We start from the raw sequence: 26,998 nt of genomic DNA on the forward strand, positions 1-26,998 counted from the left end.
TGTCTTGCAAATAAAGACTTACTAGCTGTAGAATACAACTCTCGTAGACGTATTTATGATTCTGACGTTTTCAATCTACGAGAGTTGTAGGGTTCACCCCCATGGACACAGGGACTTTCAGCACTATACCCCGTAGACACTCCAAACATGTACAAATTGAAAATAAAGGTGCTTACCCCCACGCCCCAAATGTTAACTCTCGCTACGGGATAGTAGTTTAATGTAATAATCCATATATTTCAATAAAAAAGTGTTTTAATGCCGTCTGTGGCCGATTCTGTCGGAAGTTCCCAATGGGCAGTACTGACGCGCCCATCTGGTGAAACCCGGAATTACACTCAATGTAAAGAGGAAGTAAACGAGGGTGAAAAAATGGTGTTCGGCCACAGACGGCATTAAAACACTTCTTTATTGAAATATATGGATTATTACATTAAACTACTACCCCGTAGCGAGAGTTAACATTTGGAACGTGTGGCTAAGCACCTTTATTTTCAATTTGTACATGTTTGGAGTGTCTACGGGGTATAGTGCTGGAAGTCCCTGTGTCCATGGGGGGTGAACCCTACAACTCTCGTAGATTGAAAACGTCAGAATCATAAATACGTCTACGAGAGTTGTATTCTACAGCTAAAGACTTACAAAGTATCTTCAACTCTGACTCAAGACTCTCTTCCAAGGCAGGCCTGCGACCTTATCACTGATAATATGCGACACTTGCAGCTTGGAAACAACAACACTGGGGAAAAACGTTGTCATTGTACACTACGCTCAGCTGTCTCCTTAACAACCAACAAGTATAGCCAATGACAGTGCGAATGCACCTCGTGGGAGCCGGAGTCAAATCAACCGTGACGAGAGACCATAGATAGACAGTAAAACGAGAGACGTAGGAATATCAATTTACTTTCTCTCTAGCAGCTCAAAATGTACCCATAACACCTGTCATTTTATACAGTCCTCAAAAAAACTGTGTGTAAACAACTGCATGTGAGTGATTGTACATCCAGCATGCATGTCACATAACACTTCAACAAATAAGTGAAATAAAACGATGTTTGATTGATTGATTGATTTATGTACTTTATTTAGTAAGACATGAGAACAACAGTACATGGAAGTACAAATTCACAATACAAGGTCTACTAAACTGGAAGACTCATTAAGCACTGAGCTTGTTTAAGATGAGATCCCCATGCACACAAATCATGATGACATATAAGTGACAGACGGATATACACACTACTATACAGAACGTCATACAATCAGCTTACAGGTTACTGGTGGTATGAAGAGTGAAAAATATGTACAAGAGAAGAAAAAAAGGTAGTCAGGGGATATTAAAAAAATCTTGGAATAAATTCCTTACCAAAACATTTCTTCACCAATGTGTTTGTAAAGGTGTCTAGTAACACATCTAACAAAGACTGAAATGCAGTCCCCCTAGGAGAATCTTTGACAGCTCCTTAAAGTTGGGGTACCCACCATAACCTTGGTTTAAAAAAATCCCCCAAAAAAATCTAAATTTAATTCTGTTTTGAGTAGCATGTGAGGTGTCAAACTAGGGTGTTTTTATGATTCTGAATCCATCGCAAGCATTTGTTTTGCACCAAAAAAACTCCTTGGGCTAAAAACGGCCCAATCTCAATGGTCTTTTTACACAAAAAGTATACCTGGAAAAGGATGGCTATGGCCGTTTTTAGCCCAAGGAGTGGTTTTGGTGCAAAACAAATGCTTGCAATGGATTCAGAATCATAAAAACACCCTAGTTTGACCCCTCACATGCTACTTAAAACAGAATTACATTTTGATTTTTTTTTGGATTTTTTTTAAACCAAGGTTATGGTGGGTACCCCAACTTTAAGGAGCTGTCAAAAATTCTCCTAGGGGGACTGCATTTCAGTCTTTGTGAGATGTGTTACTAGACACCTTTACAAACACATTGGCGAAGATTGTTTTGGGTAAGGAATTTATTCCAAGATTGGAAAATATTCTGCTAATATCCCCTGACTAAAGGGGAGGGGGGAGGTTAAGACTTGGACAGGGGCCATTTTCGAATTGCAGCCTCCTGAAGGTGTATCTTTAGGGCAGTTTTGAAAGTGAGTAGGGTTTTACACTCCTTTCCTTTTGGTAGGGCATTCCACATTTTTGATGAATAGCATGTGTGATTATAACGCAGGTTTGACGCGCGTGAAGCTGCCCGTCGTCGGTGTCTGGTCACGTGACATGACTGTGGGAAGAAGAGAGATGATGCTGAGAACACAGTGAAGATGGCGTGTTGTGGAAACACTTTCTGCTGTCAGCGCTGCTGCTGCAATGAGGGAGAGACCCGCACACCCGAGGAACTGGTAAGAAAAGCAACTAACTGAGAGATGCCATAGACCCAAATGAACATAGTAAAATGCGCTGGAAAATCTTGGGGAAAGTAGTTAAGTTGTGAGCTTGTATGCTCTCAGGCTGGGTCCACCCTGTTGTTGTGTATGTTGTCTGTCTTTCTCTCCCTCCCTCTCTCTCTCTCTCTCTGTAATGTCATTGTGCTTAAAACTGTAGTGTCAATTTCATGATGGAATAGTGCAAACATGGTTCTGCGGAGCTCTCCATGCTTTTTGGTTTGGTAGGGTTGTGCTCGCTGACTAGCTCTCCATGTGTGCAGCTTGACCTAACAAAATCTAGATGTCCTGCATGCATTGCTCATTCAGGTCACAGATATTATGGACAAATCAGTACCCAGAGGCCATAATAACATTATTTCACTACCATACATTTCAACATTTGAAGCAGTTATGCACCCCTCTTATCCTGAAAGCCATACTGTTTTAATGCATCACCACCTGACCTAGGACACACAGACTGGGAAAATAATGATGCTGATATTGGCAGATGGTCTGGGTCTCATGGGGGCTGTAGGGGCTTTGTGGGGGTGGGTTTCCTTTGGGTCAAAACTCCTTAAGTAAAAAATACATTGGCTTAGTACACTGTGATGATGATCAATATTATAATATTTTCAACATTTTATATTGGGCAATGCTGCCTGCACTTTGTTTCCTGGTTTCATTTCTAGGTTCCTGTAAACTGTATTCCTGTATGTCTTGTATTTCTGTATCTGTCAAAGCATAAATTCTCCTCTTGCAGGCAATACTGGCCGAAACCCAAGATGAGGAGGAGGAGATTCTGCCAAGGAAAGATTATGAGGTGAGAGAGACTGGAAGGTCAGGTGCTGGATCAGGATGTTTACATAATGCCTCTTTTCTAAATGTAAGAGTAGCCCTGCCTGAAGACCACAAGCATAATTGTGCAAAAGGTGATTTATTTGGATGAGAGGAAGAGTTTTGGTTTGTTATGTTGGAGACCTGTTTTCAAACTAAGCTGGCTACATTATGCTCATGGGAACAGATGAGACAATTGCAGATAGGGAAAGAACCCTGTTGTGTCACTTCCTACTGCACCAGGATACATATGCGTCAATCAGCAAGTTGGCACTGGAACTCTTTGTCAAATTTATTTTACTCAACCTTTTTATTTCTTCGGTCGACAGAGTCTTGACTATGACCGCTGCATCAATGAACCGTTTGCGGAGGTCCTGGAGGGAATGAACCATAAGGTAGGTCCATTCAGTCATTACATTTACAGCAACATCTGTCATGGTTTTGAGCTAGTGCAGTGGCCGTTTGGGGTGTGTTCATTCGAAATGTGGCCATTGCTTGGATCCCGGTGTTGTGCTTGCATCGTGTGTCGGGGGGCATGCCCGTTCGGGACATGGCTATTCAGAGTGCGTTCCCAATCGTGCCGGAGCAGGCCGATTGTTTGGCCACCTGAACTACTGCTTGCAGTGCCAAGAACCGCTGTATGGCTGCTTGCTGCATTCTCAAGAACCGCTCATCGGGTCGACTTCACACTCGACACTGGTCTTCACTCCTTAGCAATATTCCTGCTAAGTTGATTGGATGACAATGCGAAGGACATACAGTACATTGATTCCTGGAATTTATAGATGGATAATATCCATTTCACTTCTTTTTTTTTAAATGAAAGATTTCCCTTTTCTTGTCTGTCAATAGAAAGCCCAGAAGTATGAAGCCATACGGTGGATCCTGGTGTTTGTTATTGGAGTCACCGTCGGTCTGGTACGTAATGTTCATGCCATCTGAAATTGTTTTGCAAAATAGAGTCTGGCGCTTCCAAACTTGGTCCAGTGCCTCTTTATGACTTATGTCTGTCGTGTACTGAAAATAGCAGATCTACAAGCTCACACTGTGTATGCATGACACCTTGTGAGCTTGTAAATCAGCTATTTTCAGTGTACGACACGTAAACTCCGACTGTATAAATCAAGCATTATCATACAGTATAATCAAACCTTTCCCAGTGCAAAGAAACAGAAAATGTTATATTCATTTTTTCAGGTGGGCTTGTTTGTGGACTTCTTCGTACACCTCTTCACCCATGTCAAATACACATTGGTTGGAAACTGTATCCTTTCTGAACGCTTCAGAACATATAAAACTGAGCTCACCTGCACATCAATAATCCCACTGTTGTGTACAATACACAAGTAGTCAACTTTTGAGTTGTCTCATGTAAACATTATTCTGTTTATAGTAACCTTTAATAAGCACTTGTCCTGAGAGAGGAATTTCAAAATGATTTATTTGGGATGTGCTATTATATATTTCACTCATCAGTTGTTTCCATCAGCTTACTTTTATATGGTAATATTAAGAACTTGTATTTACTAATACAGGAATATTTGTGGTTGGAACATGAAGACACAGAGTATATTGTATTATGAATATGACCTCAGGAAATGAACAAACATTGAAAACATGCATTTAAACACTCGCACCATATTGCCACTCTTTATTACAAGGCTGTGGTAAACTATGTTGGGAGTTGTTCTACCTTATCCAGAATGTTGTAGCTGTAAAGGAATGTAGTGAGAAGGGTTGCCTTGCTCTGTCTCTCCTGGAGCTGCTGGCCTTCAACATGATGTTCGTCTTCATAGCCAGTGTGCTCGTCCTCGTTGAGGTAAGGCTGCCTTGTTATAAAACTTAGATAAATTAAAGAAAGAGAGAAATACATTTTGGAATGTGAAGTTACACACTAAATACTTTATAATAAGTGGCACCAACATTTCCTAAAATATTGTAGAGATGGTAGAAAATCCTCCCTTAGTCCCTATCTACATTTTATACAATTTCTTAGACTGATTCATTATCACTTTGTTTGTGGACAAATATAAAAATCGAATCATGGCAGTTTGTGAGATTAGCTCGAGACACAACTCAGGCAATCCTCCTGCAGAGACGCCATGAAAAAATATCTTAAAGAGTCACATCAACCCCATCTGTTGAGCCTTTTTGAACACAAGGGGTTTAAGGGTTACCCATCTAGCCATGTGTTCTTTAGGCCATTAAAACAGGCTCTGCAACCATGTCTTGGATAGAACCAGTTTTGCTAGATTCATACTAAGAAGGTTAAGATACTTTCATCACTCCACAGCAAAGGCTGATGGAATTTGTTCTGGTGCTACATTGATTATTCACCACAGTTCTGGCCTTAAGCATGACGTCATCGCCTCACAGCTAGAAGGTCCTGGGTTCGATTCCCGCAGGGGACGCTGTGGGCGCTGGGGGCGTGTTCTCTCCTCCGCGTCATCAGTGCCCATACCCTAGGTGGGGTTGGCGAAAGGGCCTTTCTGTGTGGAGTTTGCATGTTCTCCCCGTGTCTCCTAGGGTAGGTACCCTCACAAAAACATGCAGTAATCCTGGTCACTATACTGCCTCCCCCTGGTCAGCCGGGGCGCCTGATGGAGGGGAAAGGAACTGGTTGGAATAACGTGTTCCTTCCACGCGCTACGTCCTACCGGGGAAACTCTCCCCTGTCGGGTGACAAGAAGGTCAGTTGGCTCTCATGCATTGAAGGAGGCATGAGCTCGGCCCTGGCCTCCCTAGGTTGGCAGAGGGAAGGTAGTGCCCAGGATTACATAGACAATTGGCACTGGGTGTAAAAAATAGGGTTACAAAATCGTGGGATAAAAATTTAGAAGTAAAAAAAAAAGCATGACGTCATCAACACACTGTACATATCACATTAAACTAGGGGTATCAAACTCATATTAGGTCACAGGCCGCAATCTAAAATACATATTTCATCTCTCTTCCCCTTTATTTGGAGAACCACATAGTAGACACGATCACAGCCAGGCATATCATTTTTATAATTACTTAATGACAATGCACTACTTTTGTGTGTTTGACTGTCCAAGCTGCCATGTTAATCTGCTATACTAGATCATGTCATAATTCTGCTCACAGAATGTTTCAAGCTGTCTGAAGAACAATAGCCGATTCTGGTTTCACTTGTACCTGTACATGCTTTTCCTTTTATCTCTCCAGCCAGTCGCTGCAGGCTCTGGAATCCCAGAGATCAAAAGCTACCTGAACGGAGTGAAGATTCCCGGCATCGTGCGGCTACGTACCTTCCTCTGCAAGACCATCGGGGTCCTGTTTGCTGTTGCTGGAGGCATGTGATCCACCACTCGATTTCTTGTCATCACCTTCTGTGATTTGATAATGCTTCTCCATGTTTTCTGACATACTATGTTCTCAACCAGTGGTTTCAGTGAATGGGGTCACAGTCTAAGAACATTTTGGATAAGGAACCATTGCATTATCTAGTACATTGGGTCATCATTGACTGCATATAAAAAGGAAAAACATCATAAAACCACATAACAAGAGAATACTAATAAACCAGGCGGTGTAGAGCAGGGGAGCAAGTCGGCTGTTGCCAGGACACTGATCATGTGGCATTGACAAAGAAACGGATGGTGTGACCCATCTAAATGTCTTGTACTTGTGATGAATCACTGACAGTGATGACTGTACATCTGACTCAATGTGATTTGCCAGGTATGTTTGTCGGGAAGGAGGGCCCAATGATCCACGGTGGGGCCATCGTGGGAGCTGGCCTCCCCCAGGTACAGAGTATATACACACACTCATAGTATACTGGAAACCACATATCTTAGGTTCCACCGTTTCATTTCTTTATTTAACTTGGAACAACCTAGCGTGATAACACCTAGTGTTTGATGCAAATGGACAGCGTCCCTCTGAGATGAGTCATAAAGACATTGTGGTGTCATAAAGACATTGTGTGTCTAAAGTGCACCCACTGACCAGTTATCTCTCTCACTCAGTTTCAGAGCATCACTTTTAAGAAGATCAAATTTGACTTTCCCTACTTCCGCAGTGACAGGTGTGACACACACACACACACACACACACACACACACACACACACACACACACACACACACACACACACACACACACACACACACACACACACACACACACACACACACACACACACACACACACACACACACACACACACACCCCCCCTACGGTTGGCGCTAGAGAAAATGCCTTTTCCTGTACCGAATGCCCCTCATGTAGCATTTCATCTTTTTTCCAGGGACAAGCGGGACTTTGTGTCAGCCGGGGCTGCTGCCGGGGTGGCGGCTGCCTTCGGGGCTCCCATAGGGGGCACTCTGTTCAGTCTGGAGGAGGGCTCCTCATTCTGGAACCAGGCCCTCACCTGGAAAGTGGTATGTATAGTCACCCCTTAAATTCACAATGTCCCCAAACTAATGCTATAAGTACTGTATTAAGTGTAATGGCTATCATTCTGTAGCATGCATACACTGTAAAATCGGTGTTGATTTACCCATTTGTAACTCTAGGAGTGTACGACTGTAACAAATTTGTTGATTCCTGATAACACCGTTTCTGATTACAGTTGAGAAGTTGAGAAACAGGCCATGCAGTTCATCAATATTGAGTCATTTGAACAGGTCCCTGCTATCAAAAGACATCAATTAATACTCTCTTGATGACTGTTTCCTATGTATTATGTACAGTTTATTCTGTTGTATTTCAACATAAACATTTTGTGCTGATGAAAGACTTTAATTAAGCGGATTAAGTAATTAATTTGTTGTAACATCCAATAAACAATTTGCTGTAAATGGTTCGCGTTAATCAAGATGGTAAGCATCACACTTTAAGAAAACAGATATGATAATAAGCATGTTTCGTGAATGAGGTGTGCTGGGGACATGTCAGCAGCACAGCAGTGGAGAGAAACGGGTATCACATCAAAAGATAAAAGTTGTGTGTTGGCCTTTTATGTTGTATCTCAGCATGCAGGACCAAAACCATGATTCATGTCATGTAGAATGTCTGGGGATTCTCCCTCTGTTGATATTGTCATGCATATAAGTGCTTTTCTGTTTTCTCTAGTCTAAAGCAGAGTGTACTGTGTAATAGTCCTAATCGGTGGTGTTTCTCTTCCCCAGCTCTTCTGTTCAATGTCTGCCACATTCACCCTAAATTTCTTTCGCTCTGGCATCTACTACAACAAGTGGGGGTCCTTCCAGCTGCCTGGCCTGCTCAACTTCGGAGAGTTTAAGGTAAGTTTTTACTGTTTGTGTGTGTAATGTACGTGAGTTTACGGCTCCGGGTCACAACTAAAAAATATGTATTTGTGTGCACATGTGCCAGTAGGACCCCCAGACTGGAGCAATCTACACTAGTAGCTTAAACTTTGGACCATAGATACTGCCATCATCACGTCATTGTCTAGTCTCAACTTTTGTTTTATTCCCTGGCCTTCTGCAGCCTTTTAACTTTTTATTCTCTGTTTTTTTCTTATTAAAGTTGTTTTGTTTTGATTGTGTTCCACTTAGTTTAGCATTGTTAAGCGACTTTGAGTACTCAGAAAAGCGCTATATAAATTCCAGGTATTATTATTATTACAATTTACATTTACTTTCCCAAATAGCAGCATAATACAAATTATAGCAGCATTATACAATATCTGTTATGTTCGTCATAAGTCATGTCACATGTATTCAAAAGATCATCCAAATTATTATTTTTGATTCTTGTTTCATTCACTTGCCGATCCTTCCATGTTGTTATGCTTTTACTTGCATGGTTTTCATTGACTTTAGTAGCAATTTGTAAACAAAACAAAAAAAGTAAAATATAGATATTATCCTTATTGCCAATTCATCCTTAGTGTACAGAAGGGGATAAGAACTGCCACCTGTGGACGGTAGTGGACCTTGCTTTCTTTGTGTTAATGGGCGTGGTGGGAGGCCTGCTGGGAGCGTTCTTCAACTGCATCAACAGGAGACTCTCCAAGTATCGCATGAAGCACATCCACCCTAAAGCCAAGTTCATCAGGTAAGTACGGGTGATTTACTTAGTTGCTCGGTCGCACACCGGAATAGCTGATCGCAGCGCGATAAGTTGTGAACTTGTATATCAGATATTTGCGGTGCGCGACACGGAGCGCACAACAACTTTATAAATCAGGTATTAGACGCACACACATGCACATGTCTCACCTCGCTAAAGCCAGATTTACACTTTGCCGTACACCGGTGTCGCACGCAAGAAAATTGGCAACATTCAAAGTTCATTTGTGAGCTCCGCCATACGACAAAGTATAAATCAGGCTTAACTCATTGAGTGCCATTGACGTGTTTCACATGTTTTACCGCTATGGCGCAACGTGCCAATGACGTGTTTGACGTGTTTTTGAAAAAAAATAATCAGAACCCAAGATATCATTATCTGAAGATTTGCAGCTCCATCCACTCCTTGTTTAACTTATAACTGAAAAAGGCTGTATCTCGCTTCCTAAGCACTTTTTTTTTACTTTGAAAAAATCTCTGGCACTGGGACAACATAGCCAGAAATAATTCTGGCACTCTGTGAGTTAATAGTATTTGAATGTCAAAGGTGTGTTCATCCTGTTTCCATAAAGCTTTACGTGGTGTGATGTTATCATATCTAGTCGTCTAGATCTTCTCTTCAGAGATAAATTATCTCTCAGGATTTGTGCAATGAGAGCAGTTAAAGTCAGAGATTAATTACACAGATCGGTTTTGTTAAAATGGCTTTAGCCATCGAAATGACGCTAGCAATTGTGTAGTAGTAGTTTTATTTTATTTGTCAAGTGTCTTTTATATACAAATATTATAATCTAAACTTTGAAATATATGAATGTATACCTTTTTCTTTATTTTTGTTAAAGGGAAGCTTCTCCAAAGTTGAAACTAATCCCATTGTGGGGGGGATGTGGTGAAAATATCCTATATCACCCAATGACGTCAAGTGCATCGTTTGTCATCATTGGACATACAGAATCTACAATTAGTTGAGGACTTAATTTGACTTATCTATAATACAGTACCATGATTTTATTTTCCAGAGTATTGGAAAGCCTGTTGGTTACCATGGTGACAACGGTGGTGATATTTGTGTCGTCCATGACGTTGGGTGAATGTCGTGATCTGTCCACCGCCACCCCACACAACACCACACTGCAGGTACGACCCCTTTCTCTACTACAGCCTACCTGCTCATTAGCGCCATCCAGCATCCTGTGGTTATAGAAAGCACTGCAGGAGTTCGTTCTTATTGTGACCCCTTCATCCTAATGCAGGGTTTGAGTTCCCAAACTTTTTCACCATAGCTGAGAAACACTACCCCACAGTAAATTAACTCTATAAACGCCATTGACTCGAAAACGCGTCAATTACTACTTAATCCACCCACGCCATTGACGCGTTTGACGCGTTGGATTTGCGTTCATTGTTTAATCTCTGATCGCGCTATGCTGCTTAAAATCCAATGTTATTCTCGAGTTCCACTTACTTCACCCATATCTGCATCCGGTTTCATGTCCTGGGTTCCGTTTCCGGTTTTTGATTATTTTCCCCCAGTCATTTTCGTCAAGAATAGGTAAACAAACGGTTTTTCACACGGTATGACAGACAAACGGACAGATTCTCTTCTATAATCTATGGTCTGGGTGACGATCAGTCATCGCCGTCGTGTATCACATCGTAATTTTGGCGATCAAAACAATCTGGGACGACGTCACTTCCGTTTTCATGTTTTTCCCTGTCTAATCGCTCAAGAAGGGTAACAGTGACCCCAGGAGCTGATCAGGCTGTCATGTGCTGCTCTCTAGTGGCGGATTTGTGCTGCGTCTTTATAAAACAGTCTGATCAATTATTTTCATGAAAATTTTCAAAATATAAAAATAAAAAAAACTCGAAAATTGCTGGCAATGGGGGAGTACTTTATGAAAATACTCTGGCAGTCAAAGAGTTAAAGTCTTAATTTAACTCAGTCAGAGTTAAAACCAACTGTATTTTGCTGTATGCAGCAGTATCACATTTTGAATGTCTGTCAACCAAATGACATCAGCATGGTAAAGTATCAATCAAGTGTACACTGTACGTAACCTATGGAAGTTGTATTGTGTGTTGTTTTCAGGTGCGTGGCAGTGAGGAGATAAACGCCACCACCCGACAGTTCTTCTGCTCCAACCAGACGTACAATGACATGGCCACGCTGTTCTTCAACCCCCAGGAGGCAGCCATTTACCAGCTCTTCCACCAGCAAGGTGAGATAGATCAACAAGAGAAACATGGGATTGCAATGCATCCCAGAGACTGTCATTATATGGGTCCTATTTTCACCATTGGAGCAAGACATGTCTTCTGTCAACACTCTCATGTCAAGGACACCCAAATTGATATGTATGTGGCTGCAAAATATTTTGTGCCAGGGACCCCCAAAAGAGAAGATTTGTGTTAAAAATGTTTAAAAAAAAATTAATCGAAATGATTCCAAAGTATAAAATTCAAACTAATTTTGATAGGCACCCCTTAGAACCGCTGCAAGAACCCCTGGGGGTCCCCAGACGGTAGACCCCACTTTGAGAACCGCTGATCTACATGATTTGAAAGTCTCCCACGTTGCCATTTAAAAAAAATCACAAACTATATCTGATGTACTCCCAGAAACCCAGAAAAGGCTTTGAACAAATCGATTCACGTAGATTTGGATGTAAAACGGCATTAACAGTTGCAGAATGGTATGATGAGAATATTTATGTTGTCAAAAACTGTCATAACGAGTCCCTAAAGCTTGTGCAACCCCACTTTTCCATGTACCGTAGGTACGTTCAGCCCGGTGACTCTGACGATATTCTTCGTGCTTTACTTCCTGTTGGCCTGCTGGACCTACGGCACGTCAGTACCCAGTGGCCTCTTTGTTCCTGCACTGCTCTGTGGCGCTGCCTTCGGACGCCTTGTAGCCAACCTCCTCAAAATGTAAGAGCAGTGTTCTGAGAATGCTCAACTCTCTTTACAAGTATCCTTGTTACCCATCGACGAATGTGAAAATGTCATAAAAGACAGATTACAGTGTGCCTGTGCTGTTCCAAAGATGTAAGTGTAGTGTCTTCTTAACCACATGAGCGTCCTTAGCGTCCCTATTCTGGGCGTGCCATAACAGGCTAACATTTCCCGACAATGGCAGATCTGCAAGCTCAAAATGCGTTCCGATGGATTGTAGATCTGGTATTTTCTCTATTCGTCATATTACAGTGTAGCGTGCCATTGTATAGATCAGCTAATTTTGGCATACAGAGTCAGTATAAATTAAGTATTAGGTATGTCCAGTTGCTGGTCTAATAGACCATCCATGAGCACCATTTAAACCGTTTGATGTTTGTGTGGGAAAACCAAGGCAATGATCATTCCTGATACCATATACATACTGTAGCTGAACTGATCATTCTGTTATTCATTACTTTCATAATTCAATAATAGTCTAATAATCACTGAATCTCTCAATTACACATCTAAAAATAAGTTGTAGCCTACTGTAAAAATATGTATAGTATATATTTGAACTATCCCTACACAGTAATGATCCGGTAAAAGTCCAAAATGGACCTGCAAGGGTCTCTCAACAACTAAATGAATGTATGTATGCTTTTCCAAAATGAACCACCACCAGTTACTTCCTCTCACTGTGGAATTTGCTGCACAGACAACTTTCTCACTTGATGGTTGTCTCTCTGACCCACTTCCACAGCCGGCCTCTGCCGCTGTCCCGCAGGCTTTTGAGCGCCACTCAGCTGCAAGTAACCATTGTTAGCACTGGTCATTCCACAGCTATGCTTAATAACTGTGAGAGACACAACATTCTGCATTCTCACTGTGCAATCTACCAGTGCAATTTAAAAAAAATATGAAAAAACATTTACTATACTTTGCTTAGCAGACACAAATTATGGGGATTAGAAACAAAATAATACGTAATACTGTGTGGTTACAGATTATTAGGAATTATTAGGCCGTGTGATTTCGTTTTTACGTGGCACTACAAGCTACTTTTCAAATCTGCCCATCAGGTTGGAGATTAACCACTTAAAGCTACACCTTTTTTGGTGTATGGTAGAGTATGCTGCTACAATGTTGTATTTGGTCTCCTTGCTCTTGTATTGGGACATTTACATAGTGGTCTGGACCACTAATGGTTGACAAGTAGTACTGCCTGAAAATTCTATATCTCCCCTGGGTGAGCAGGCGTGCTCTATTGACTCTATTGACTGGCTTTAAGCCCTGTATACTTTGCTGTATGATGAATAGCAAAACTAGCTGATCTACATCTATTTTTTGTCATTTTTGAAAGTTTTTGAAAAGTTTTGCCTTTACTGACCAAAAACGGGGATGCCAGGTTGAAAGTAACGGAAAGGGCTTCAAAACATGTGTTCCAATTACCTTAACTTACCCTTAACCACCCCTGACTTAAGCATAAAAACAAGGAGCTTTACATAGCTATTACATAAAACGCAAATTAATAAAATGCATAAAAGCGTGGGGTAGATAGATATAATGATAACAAATTTGAACACATAAAATATCTATAAAAGCAGCCAAACTGAACAGCACATGGTGAATATACTGTAATCAGCTAAAGGAAAAGGCAAGTTTATAACTAACCATCTTTTTTTTTCATGTTCAATGACTTAATGTCTATTGCTAAGATTGTCTCAATACTGTTTCTGTCAAATGTTTAGAAAACTTGGCCTGGACATCTACTCTGGGACCTTCGCTCTGATTGGAGCAGCCGCCTTCCTTGGGGGCGTGGTCAGGATGACCATCAGCCTGACTGTCATCCTCATCGAGTCAACCAATGAGATCACATACGGATTGCCCATCATGATAACACTGATGGTATGTTGGTAAAAATGTACTCTCCACCATATTTCATGGTCACTTGCATGCTATTAAGGCTTTTTATTTTGTAGACTTACACTTGGAGTGTTAGCGGTTACACAGCAGCTGTGTCATATAGGGAGACAAGCAGCCTCGGCTTCACTGATTGGCCAACCCAACCTCAAGAGTTAGTTTAACCACTTAAGCCCTATTTACTTCCTTGTACGGCGGTGTCGTGTGGCGAAAAGAGCTGATCAGCCTCGGGTCTTCAGCAGTGGCTGAAATCGATTAAATTCTTATTAGCAATTAATTGATGGTTGATTAATTGTTAACATCCCTATGGAGAACTAATTAGTGTGTTAAATCCAGTCTGAGATCTGCTGACGTCACATTGAAAAACAGAACAGTGTGTAACACTGCTAGAATCTTGTAACAATTAACAATATTTTTATAATGTATATGATTTCTCTTTATTCTTTTTTTAAAAGTGTACATTACATGGTTAACCGTTTCAACATACCAAACCTACATGCTGTACTATATACCAGTCATTGTCTCAGTTTTTGCTTCATTTAACATATATGTTAAATTAAGCAAAAACTCAATTTCATATAGTAAAGTAATAGTAGGATAATGTGTTATGTGTTGAGTTGAGTCGCACTGCGTTGTGATCTTGTAGATCTGCTATTTTCAGTGCCTGACACCTGTGCGCAACTATGAATCAGACAATATGGTTGTTATGCTGATTCTCAGGTGGCCAAATGGACAGGAGACTTCTTCAACAAAGGCATCTATGACATCCACATAGTACTGAAAGGAGTTCCTGTGCTGGAGTGGGAGACAGAGCCTGAGATGGACAAGTAAGATTTATGGGTCAGAGTAACACAGTGATTTTTTTAGGGGGTTCCAGGGGGTCCCCAGCTAAATGTAACCACTGTAACCCTAATATACAGTACATCGGCTTTTTGAAATAGGCGATCTACAAGCTGTTGTAGATCTTCTACTTTCAAAGAAATCTAATCAGGGGGTCCCTGGCACAAAATATTTTCAGATGGGGGTCCGTGGCCAAAAACATTTGGGTATCCCAATGGATGTTCACTTGTTTTTGCCAAATATTCGCCTAATATTTGACTTTTATGGCATGCCCAGAATACGCAGATGTACAAGCTCACAGCGCGTCACTTTGTGCCTTGCTGCGAGCTCGTACATCTGCTATTTTTTTAACATTTTAGAAAAATCTTGAAAGAGTGAGATCTTCTGATTTTAGAAGGCATTTGTAGAATCCGCCTCAGGTTTAAATGAACACCAAGCTTTGCTTGTGCATGTCGAACGCTGTTCTTCTATTCACTGAGCTGTGTCCTCTCTCTCGTCCCGCTCCAGGATGACCGCCAGTGACATCATGGAGCCCAACCTGACCTACGTGTACCCCCACACGCGGATCCAGTCTCTGGTGAGCATCCTGCGTACCACCGTCTACCACGCCTTCCCCGTGGTCACGGAGAACCGGCTCAACGAGAAAGACTTCATGAAGGGCAATATCCTGGTCAGCAACAACATCCGCTTCAAGGTAACCGTAGCACCTGTTGCTGGTTGACATTTACTGTACACACACCCCCTTCCTATTTGAGACACAAGGTCAAGTTATTCAGCTAATGCACTAGCACACTTTTCGCTAATGGGGGCCACTTGGAAATTTCAAAAGTGTTCGCGGTCGGGTCCACCCATCTAACCACTCGTTAAGTGGTCAGATGCCGTGTTAAGTGCCATGTTAAGTAGTCAGATGGGTGGACTGTGTGCATTTTCAGAGCATGTTTATTAAAATAAAAAAAACTAAATGTTTAAAAGAAAAAAACCACCATGTCATTTTTTTAAACATGAATTATTAAAAGGGATTGTAGGCGATTCAGAGATAAACAAAGAAAAAAACTCCTGCAGTTCGTTTCCCCGACCACCAGGGGGTGTCGCAGGGAGGACTTCCATAGAGTTAAGGAGGCTTCTAAACGGGCCATGCCGAATATGGGTTGCTTTATTCGGATACAATTCAAGGAACTGCCCACCCCTGCCGGTTCTCAGAATTTTTATTTTTAAATAGGCTCTTTCATGACAAATTGACCACATATATGAAGTTAAACAGCTAAATTCTATCCAAACGCTATCTGAAAAGTAAATTATGTGCCTCCAAAACGAAGTTTGAGAGCGTTTTCAAACCGAAAGTAAAAAGTTCACACGGGCACGGACGCGCACGGATGCGCACATGCGTGCGTGAATTTACGGACCGGATACCCGGATGTGTAACCTAAATAGTAGGGAAAATACGGATTTCAGAAAGAGGAGTGTTTTTCAATGCAGGAAAACACCCCAGCATCATTATATAGTGGCTGATAGAGGGGAAAAAATGCAAAATATATATATAGAGGTATTTTTCAAATTTAGGCTTAATGTTGCCTACAATCCCTTTAACATTAATGTTATATTCTGATTAAAATTGTAGTGTTTTGCAAATTATTTTGGGGCCCATTTGCAAAACCTATATGGCCCACAGGTTGGAAATCGCTGCACTAGCAGGTTAACAGTACTAAGGATAAGTGTTTTAGTGCTGATATGAGGAGATTGGATATTCTGGTATCCAGGATATCCTGTTAACTGTCGCGTTGCTGTTCAGTGATCTTGATTTGGCAGTCCTGTCTGCATCCTCATTTCCTTGTCGCAGGAATACACTCTGATTGGATGGTTTTGCAACAGGGATTATATTTGGATAGGGTTTGAGATGACAACATGGACTTTTAGATGGTATGATGATGGTTATAGCCAGGGTTACACAGGCTCCATATACTGTCTCTTTGGAGCGGAAGTATTTGCAAACTATCACCAGCAGAGGGAGTCAGAAGCCCATGTTTAGAAGGGCTCATTCTAGCCCTGGCGATTACTCCTTTTTACTCTAGCTGTCTAATTAGAGACTAGTAAAGGCCACAATGCATAGTGAACAGTATGGTGTGACCCGATGGTCACTAATCAAGCACTAAATACGTATTTAGCACAAAAATACTTGTTATCTTGTTATTTATTATCTGCCATGTTTTGTGTGACAGCACTGATGTAGTGAAAGGCGACCGGAGTAGTGTGCCCAAAGGTGTTTTTTTCCTTCATTTCACCAGTGAGTTCACTATAGTCCTCTACATAGACACAGAGGCAGTGGAGGAAAAAGTGAATGATTTCATACACAGCCGTTGTCTGCACAACAGTAATGTCTGTTCTTTCATGTGCATGTTATTTTCTAGTCTCTGTGATTTAGCGTCTCTACTGTCTCTTTCTATCACAGAAGTCGAGCGTATTGACGCGGGCGGGGGAACAGCGGAGGCGCTCTCAGTCCATGAAGTCCTACCCGTCCAGTGAGCTGAGGAACGTGTGCGACGAGATGGGCCCCGTAGCGGCGCCCGCCGAGGAGGGCGAGGATATGCTTCAGCAGATGTTGGACAGAAGGTACTGTACACGGCAAAACCCTTAGCACCGTTGGTCCCCAAGGCTACTTACTTACTTAGTGATATTTTTTGATTAAAACAAAAAGATTTCATTAAAATGAGCTCTATATTCCGTGTTTGTTCAGTAACAGGGGTCTCCCTGTCTCTCCAGCTCTTTAGTAAACATAAAATACAGTTTTAGGTGGGTTACCAATTTCAACCAGATAGGAGAGAGAACCCATTTTCCAATTTTCCAGTTCCAATTTTGTCTGTTCATTGTCTTGTTTAATTACTTCCAGTTCCACTTGTTTGTCCTGCATCCTGTATTATAATGTTCCAGTTCCAATTTTGTCTGTTCATTGTCTTTTTTAATTTCTGCCCGTTTCACTTGTTTGTCCTGCATCCTGTATTATAATCAACATTGTGTTTTCCAGACATGCGCCCTACCCCAACCTGTACCCAGACCAGTCCCCCAGTGAGGACTGGACCCTGGAAGAACGCTTCAGACCGCTCACCTTCCACGGCCTCATCCTGCGCTCCCAGCTGGTCAACCTGCTCGTACGAGGGGTCTGCTATGCTGAGAACCAGTCGGTCAGTCTCACACGCACACGCACACGCACACAGGCTAAGAAACACCTCAGGAAAGTGGATTGGGTGTATTTGGAAAGCATTTATATTGTTTATGTCTCTGTCTCCCAACACAGAGCGCCACTCAGCCCAGATTGTCCTACGCAGAGATGACAGAAGATTATCCACGCTACCCCGACATCCATGACTTGGACCTGGCCTCCCTCAACCCCCGCATGATAGTGGTACAGTTATCTCACACTGACTTTGGGCTAGCAACTTGGAAGTGGTACAGTCCATCTCACTCTGACATAGGGCTAGCAATATGATAGTGGTACGGTCCATCTCTTCCTGATGTAGGGTTAGCAACAAGATAGATTTTAATTTAATGGATTATTACTGTTGGGCAGAAACTTTTGATCTCCATATTTATTTATTTTTATGTAGTTTTTTCCTTAAATTAATGTCCTATTCTAAACTCTGTTGTATGACAGTGTAGCGTGAAAATAATGTATCTACAAGTTGTCAATGCGTTGCATTGACAAATGTGAAGGATTTGCCTCTAATGAACTCTCCAAAATAGGTGCGACCGATTTGAAAGTGGTTTAGTCTGTCTATGCATTCTATAAATATTTAACCAATAAAGTATTTACAAGAGCTTTTGACTAAAAAATAATTGCATTGGATTAATTGAAACACAGGGCTACACAAGGTTTCCGCCAATTTCCATTATTTATGTAATCATGGCCCCGATTCATAATGAGGGTCGTAAATATGGGGTAAATAAAGTTCGTAAAGGCCGGTCGTATTTTGGTAGTCACAAACGGACGTGCAATTCCCAAAGGGGTTCGTATATCACAGAGACGTGCGTACAACCAGTGCGTATGACCAGGTGTGATGATTTACTCTGGAAGGCTGCGTCCAACAGCATCCAACTTTAACGTCACCGTGCTGAACCGTGCTAAACAGCGTTGCCATGTCCGCTTATTATAAGCGAATTTGGGCTTATTTTTCTGTAAAGTTGCTTGTAAATATTGGTAGCTGTGGGGTGCGGTTTTTTGGGCTTGTTTCTAAAGTGTAGTTGGTTATTTGGGCTTGCTTCACAATTGTTCAATTGTTTTAACAGGTGGTTCTCAAATATTTTTATGTCATGGACCCCCAAGTTAATATGTATGCTAATTTATCCCTATAAGCCCCATCTGAACATGTTTTGTGCCAGCTGGAGGCAGATTTGTGTTGTTAGAATGTTTAAAAAATATTCCAAATATTCCACATTTTATTACAAGATTTTTTTTTTAAATAGCAGATCTACAAGCTCACAACGGTTTAATTACAGTGCTTATAATGGCCTAAGTGCCAGTTGCTTCTTTTGGGCTTGTTTTCCTAGACCTGGTTGCTTATTTCTCTCACAACATCTGGCAACGCTGATGAAAGTTTGAAGTTCAACTCCGCCTCGTCCAAAGCTAACAGATGCGGTGTCGCATCGCCTTGACAACGTACTGTTCTGTCTGGAAGCGGATCACATAATAAATGCTTTCATGTGTAATGAGAATAAAGAAGTTTACAAGGTTTAACCCCATTACCAAATAAAAGGCTAATAAAACGTGGAAAGGATATTATATAAGCGAGCCTTTTCTAATGAACATAGCGCACCTTTACCGAGGTACAAAGATGATGTTGAAAATAAATCCAGGGCATACAAGTGAACGCTTCTATCCGATTATGGACCTGAGCTTATTGATTAAATTAGTTAATTTTGGATATCACTGTCCTACGTCGGAATGGGGAATGGATCATCTTCTGGACAGAGCTTTCATCCACTTTAGTTTCCTCATCAGATGGTAATATTTATTAGGCTGTTGTGTGTGGCGTTCATGTGATCAATATACAGTAGCCTACAGTCGGCTTTACAAATTAATACCGCGGCACGGACACTGATGCAAGTCAGTCCCTCCGCAGTTTCATTAAGGCATCATAGCCTATTTTCATTATTACGTGACACACGCTGAGATGACCCGCTGGCAAACACAGCTCTAAATGCAACTCATAGCCTAGAAAATAAATAAAAAGCGGTGGAATCTACATCATGTCTATATTATGCATAGGCTACAAGCAATACATCGTTTGACATTTATTTTTTATCTTTTATATATATGTGTTGACAAATGTTGGGCACATATATATTTTATTTGAGGTTTGCCACTGTTGTAATTGATTTTGGCATGAAGAATAAAGCATTCTAAAGACATATGCACATTTCAGCCCTGGTAAGACAGCCTCGGGGCTGACCTGAGAACGTACGCACCTGACGCACAAAACACAGAACAAAAAACTTTTATGAATCCGACTGCAGGTGTAGGATTTGTCCTAAATGCCGGTACGTACAAAATATGGTCGTAAATCCCTTTATGAATCCGGGCCATTGTATCTTTCAACTGCAAAGAGAAAATGATACAAAATATCATCTTTATTGCCCTGTTATCTCCCCTCTATTCACAAGACTGATTTGAGTAAATAAAGACGTAATGAAGAAGTAAAACATGGATAGACGGGGATGAATTTTAGAGATGGATTGGATTTATGTATGCACTGCTGGGATTAGAGTAGGATGAAACCTTTTTAGGGCCGCCACCTCATAGTCGATTAATTGATTAGCTGATTGGTTTGGTGATATATATTTGTTCTCCATACTGTGGGGATTTCCTGAAAAAATGAATAATGCAGTGTGAGATTTAACTAATTGGTTGGTCTATAAATTCCTTGACTGTTAGTCAACCCAATAAATTATTTAGTCTACAACAATCCTAAGCCTTTCATTTGAACATCATCAACAACTAAAGCATCTTTCAGTCAGAAATGCCATTGCATCTATTGCTGACATTCATTTTCATTTTGCTGTTCTAAATCCTGCATGTTGTCATCATTCTTTGTGCAGGACGTGACCCCCTACATGAACCCGTGTCCCTACACAGTGTCCCCCAACACACATGTGTCCCAGGTGTTTAACCTCTTCAGAACCATGGGCCTACGGCATCTGCCTGTGGTCAATGCCGTAGGAGAGGTCAGTAGTACTTAAAAGTAGTACTTAGGAGTAGTACTTGGTCATAGTGCAAGTAAAATGCAGGCCTCCTTATCAAAACAGCATATTGTGGTAATTAATTAAATAATGGTAACGCCACCTGTAACTCTTGTCTCTGTTTCTTTCAGATCGTCGGAATAATCACGAGGCACAACTTAACCCACGAGTTCCTTGGGGCCAAGCTCAGACAGCACTACATCACCATCTGAACGGCAGGGAAGGTTGACATCTCAACATCATTCAAAAACACAGACTATTTCTGACCCGGTCACTCACGACAAGCCTATACCCGTCCATTCCAAATGCACGTGTATGACCTTACAAACAGACATATACACATTCTTTATGGTAAACAGGGGAACATGCTATTTTTGCTGCAGGGTATCTTGCTTTGCGGTTAATTCCACTTGGGTAGAACATTTAGATTTTTATACATGCATACTTGCATTGATGTTCAGGAAGAGTCCGCATCCTAAGCTATCCTGCTGGCATTTTCACAGTCAAATCCTCTGTGTTAATTTAACACAAATGGAACCAAATGGACCCTTACGGGTTAATTAACACTAAAGATCTGTTTAGGCTTTTATTTCTACTGACTTAATCATAACTCTTTACAATTAAGTTCTCTCCTACCTTGGGCCATCCTACATCTGCTAGACGTATGATTTCTAGATTAGAAATTCATAATGAAAAAGTCGTTTAGCTGTGGTTATTGTGGGGCGACAGAAAAACTGTTATTAACCACTTAAACCATGAGTTGCACGTTTACTTGGTGCGCTCTTTTTTTTTCACTCTACACCAAAATCTGCTCCAGATCTGCTCTTTTTGGCGAAGAGATTTGTTGTAGATGGAAAAAAGTACAGATGTATAGGAATCCTGCGGTTGGAATGGGTTAATTGCTGACTGTTCCCATACACTTACCGTGTTATGCGCACAAAACAATATTCTACAAAAATGAAATATCTTACAGAGGTATGTGCACAAAAATGAAATATTGATTTATTCATGATGGAAAATTTCCCTTCACTTCGCTGACTATGCTTTATTAATGTTGTCACTCTAGCACTTTTAATTTTGACTGTCTGTATATTTTGAGGTTTATTTTCTTAGTTTTTTTGTAAATGGTTTATATTATACTGTGTTTGCACTTAAATCATTACCATCTCATTACAGCATTATAGCAAAATAGAGCTTTGTAGTTATAGACAGTTTGCTTTAGAGATTCTGCTACCTAAGTCAATGCTAAACATGGCAGCCTAGAGGTGTGCATAGTTGAGCCAGTCGGCTTATGGCCTATCATTTGGCATCTTGTAGTCAGTTTCAGCCCAAGTTTGTTACAGTGTTTGTTTTCAGCAAACTCTGGTGGACAAATTTGCGGACAGAGTCACACACACACACACACACACACACACACACACACACACACACACACACACACACACACACACACACACACACACACACACACACACACACACACACACACACACACACACACACACACACACAAATACATTGTACAGCCTCATCACAATAGTTGCATCGCTTCGCGGCTCAACTAACAAAACGCTTATAACCAAGTCATGACGTATTTAATTACTCTAACAATTTTATTGCACTTGTAATATGTAAAGCTTGTCAGGGGAAATATTTTCATTGATAATTCAGGTAAATCGCAGTGTTAAAGTGTGTCTAAGGGAAGCTCTAAGTTTGTTTGTTTGTTGTTTTGTTGACCAGATTTTTATTTAATAATTTGGGGCATTGTTGGAGGATAAGTTACAGTAATTCTGTCGAACATGAAGTACTAAACATATTTAACGTCATGTACAGTTAATTTTCCATCAAACAAATAGGCTTCTGGTAAAAATTCTCACATGTAGAATTGGTTTTGAGTCACTTAAAGGAAAAACGCCTTTCTATTTTTTTCTATCAATAATATAGTGTGGCAAAAATACCCTATGTCTTCTGTGTATTTCTCAGTGTGATGTTGGCATTGCAAAATGGTATTTAACTCATCGTTTCACATCATCGAACGTGCTGCATGTGAGCTGATATGAAACGAGGTAGAGTAATTTTTGCCACACTATTATTCAGCTCCTGACACAACAATGAGATTTACGGTGAAAATTGCTGCGTTTTTTTCTTTAAACAAAAGGGAATCAAAAGGTGACTCATGCAAAAGGGAAATCGAGAAAATCACCAATAGTCAACAAAGCCAATAAACATTATGACTTATGCAAGTAAAAGGAACAAAAAACCACTTGTTATGAGTACAGCTTCTAAAAATCCATAGATTAGATTATGTAGATATTAGGGTGATGAACTTTCATGGCACATGTATACATCAACATTCCTTCTTTGTTGCTGTTATCATGTGTCTACTTAATGTCTTATTTAAGAGAATTATTTTTATAAAGATTTTATTTGTGTTACTTGCTGACTGTACTGTGACTGGTTCAGTGAGAGAGTGGCATTGGCATTTTTGTGTGTATCAAAAGGTTGTCCTGGTAGATATTTTTTGTTTGCTCCGCAGTTTTATATATGCATTCTTCATAACCACTATGAATAGCGAGAGCTTTACAAGTGCACTGTAAATTCTGATGAATCTTAATTTAAAGGGAAACGTAGCCGATTTTGAATCTAATTTCCATTTTTCTGTTGTGAGATAATATCCTATCAAAAACGTCTTTTGTATTTCTCCCGTGAAATACTTGGTGTCAAACACATCGTTTTGAGTCATCACGCCTAGAAATGACACATCCTCCTGCATTTTATGGGAGAAATACACCGAAGACACATTTATTTTTAGAGTGTCCGCCCTGAGACTGGGAGGTTGGGTTCAACTCCCTGGCCGGGTCATACCAAAGACTATAAAAATGGTACCCAATGACTCCCTGTTTAACACTCGGCATCAAGGGTTGCATAAGGCCCTGCGACATACTAGCGTCATGTCCAGGGGGTGTACTTGTACATCATGGCTGGGGGATGTGCTTCAGGAGATAGGCTCCTGCCCTATGGGCCACATGACTCTCGAGCCGTCGGTTCCCAAGGTTTACTTACACTATTATGATCTCCTTGTATGTCATACCTTTTCTGTCACAAATGTCTTGTGGTCACTGGGTGGATTTCTGGTCATACTTGTTCTTGCAGTTCTTGTCGATGTCAGGAATACAGAACTTTAACCACTTAAACCCTCTAGACTTTTTTGGCAAACATTCCCCCGAGAATAGGGATGCTGAGGTCACATGTTATCTGGACAGTCAAATTTGTAGGCAAAATGGACCGGCGTCTCAAAGCCAGCCTTATCAGGAGTGTTGAGATATTGGGTCTACGATGTAGTGTAGGGTTTCCCAACCTTGGCTTGTGTCAGATGTAAGAAGTGGCGTCTCCAAGGAAAAAAGGTTTGGAACCACTGATGTAGCGTATGCGTTTCTGCAGCATGAGATGCTTGTCATCGGGGTATATAAGGTGCATGAACTCAGGATTTTGCGGCCTATCCAGTCGGAGCTGGATGATGCCACCTGGTTCTCCTTGCGATTTTTGGTTCAAAATCGGCAAAGGTTCCCTTTAACTCTGAGCGTGTAAAATTGGATGCTTATGGTCCATTTTGACATGCTGAAGGTCCATCACACATCACCGGGAGCGTTTATTATGTGCGATTTATTTCGAATGAACTTAAACTGCTGTTTGTGTTATGAGTACATCCACACAGGACGCAAACATTGCGCGGCAGTACAGTGACATGATTAATACATTTTTCGCCGTGAATAAAAGCATCAACCTGTATGATTGAGGCATCACCAAATTAATAGTTTGATGTGAAATATTTTCCATTTTCAGATTTTTTATTTGCCACGCTCCTGGTGTGTAAGGACCTTAAGATTTGAATTAACTCACAGATTTTTGCTGTGTAGAATGATGGACAAATGGCAAGTTTCCAACTCTGAGGCCAGAATACCACCTGCCAAACCCCTTTGTCACACGTCTGTGTTTAGAACTGTATGTCTGCTATGGATGGTTATTGTCTTGTTCTTGTTGATACATTTCGTTGCTGTCGGGTAGAAACCTATCAACATATTTTGTATGTTTTTTTTTCTTTCGTAAAGTAATGCCCTACTTTATCATACAAGAGTGTGAAAATAGCAGTCTATCTACTGTGAGCTTGTAGATCGGCTATTTTCACTATTTTAAAATGTTTTTACAATAATAAACGGTTTTGGACATACAAGGTTTCCAGCCGACGACGGCAACGATTTGTAATGCCTACAAATGCAGGACATTGGCAAAGCATCAACCCGCTGTCATAGAATGAGAAAGCAGAGAGAGACCTCTGTCTTGTGCCTTTTTTATCATTAAAAATAAAGGTCCTTCTGTTTTGACAGCCATCCATGTGGTTTATGTTTCAATCAACTTCTATGGTATCAATTCATCTCCTTTAGTCTGCAGGTAGACTGCCCCGACAGAGTCTGCCTCGACAGAGTCTGCCTTGATTAATATATGAGAAATTGTATTAGGAGAGTTAAATCCTCAGTTTCCATTTAACTCTGAAGAGTGTACAAATGTAACCAAATAGACCCTTACATTTGGTTCCATTTTTATACACTCTTTAGAGTTAAAGGTGCAATCCGGAACTTAACGTTGTTTTTACCAATCTGTATGTTAAGAGTATATTAATACAATGTAACTAGAAGTACATCTGCAGTGTTTGGAGGTGGTCTCCCTACTCTTCCATTGAGACATTTAGACCCTGGTGTCAGGCAGGATATTTAGTGGTTAAAAATAGTACTGCCTGAAGCTCATAGCACAATATCCCCCATGACCAAGATGAGGATACCTTATTGAAAGTTTTCTGTGTATCCTTAAATAGTATAAAATCCAAAAATCATAATTTCAGGGCTTTAAACAACAATTTTTGAAATGTCTTAATGTATTGGATTCTGAAGTTACTTCTATAATGTTGCATTAACCTCAATTTCAAAAGAAATGTACGGGCTGTAAAGTCTGTATTGCAGTCTGTATTGATTTCAAGTAGTTTTTTTCCCCTCAACAATTGGTTTGGACCAAGCTGTAAAAAAAACCTATAAAACAAAACCAACATGAAAACAATAACCACCTCTTTTTTTTTTCTTATTCCTGTTGCTTCCATCTATTAAAAAGTGCAAGTTTACATAAACCTGGTTGGAGAATGGTGCATTTAGTTGGTTGAAGCCATTTGAATGAAACACATTTGAATCCCACTGCAAGATAATGCTTCAATGAGGACCTTTGGCTTATAAAGACATTAGAGTTGCATGTGAAGTCAGGAAAAAGTATTGCCACATGCAATGGTGTTGATGCTCATTAGGAAGGCTTACCTTCATTTTCCTTCTAATTTCCTCTTTGTTTCTATATCGGGGTCTTGGAGGGTTAGATCTGATTCCCATCATTAGTTTTGTTTTGATATATAAAAATAAATAATAAAGAAAATCACTTTCATTTTCTCTCCTTGTGTCGGGAATGGATGTTATCAGATCCAAAACATTTCCCATCAGTACAATTTTGTTTTGAGACACTTTCATTTTCTAAACACTCCTTAACCCCTTTCACCCCGATGCCCCTGCTTTGGGTCATGTCATTGTAGGTGAAAAGTGTCAAACATTTTCCAAACAAATAGGAGATCTACAAGCTCGAACCGTGATACATTGTGAGCTTGTAGATCTGCTATTTAAAAAAAAAAAGTTTATAGGGCTTAAGTGCTTAATTTGGCAACAGGGGCTCAGGACATGAGAGCAGTTGCCTGGGAATCGAAAGCCT

General features: G+C 40.7%; 1 protein-coding gene across 1 annotated transcript; it reads left to right on the forward strand.

The window, feature by feature from the left end:
• Positions 1-2,241: 2,241 nt before the first annotated feature.
• Positions 2,242-25,590, forward strand: clcn6 (chloride channel 6). The gene is made up of 23 exons (XM_080445783.1): positions 2,242-2,348; positions 3,133-3,192; positions 3,536-3,601; positions 4,059-4,124; positions 4,404-4,470; positions 4,919-5,025; positions 6,396-6,522; positions 6,912-6,979; positions 7,202-7,260; positions 7,483-7,615; positions 8,366-8,479; positions 9,091-9,257; positions 10,291-10,408; positions 11,364-11,493; positions 12,052-12,205; positions 13,963-14,119; positions 14,855-14,961; positions 15,482-15,668; positions 17,421-17,581; positions 17,994-18,150; positions 18,264-18,371; positions 21,062-21,187; positions 21,334-25,590. The coding sequence occupies exons 1-23, from the start codon at positions 2,271-2,273 to the stop codon at positions 21,412-21,414; spliced, it is 2,598 nt and encodes an 865-aa protein (XP_080301909.1). The 5' UTR covers positions 2,242-2,270; the 3' UTR covers positions 21,415-25,590.
• The last annotated feature ends 1,408 nt before the right edge of the window (positions 25,591-26,998 follow it).

Source organism: Gymnoscopelus braueri, assembly GCF_963280865.1.
Source record: "Gymnoscopelus braueri genome assembly, chromosome: 12".
Lineage (NCBI taxonomy): Eukaryota > Metazoa > Chordata > Actinopteri > Myctophiformes > Myctophidae > Gymnoscopelus > Gymnoscopelus braueri.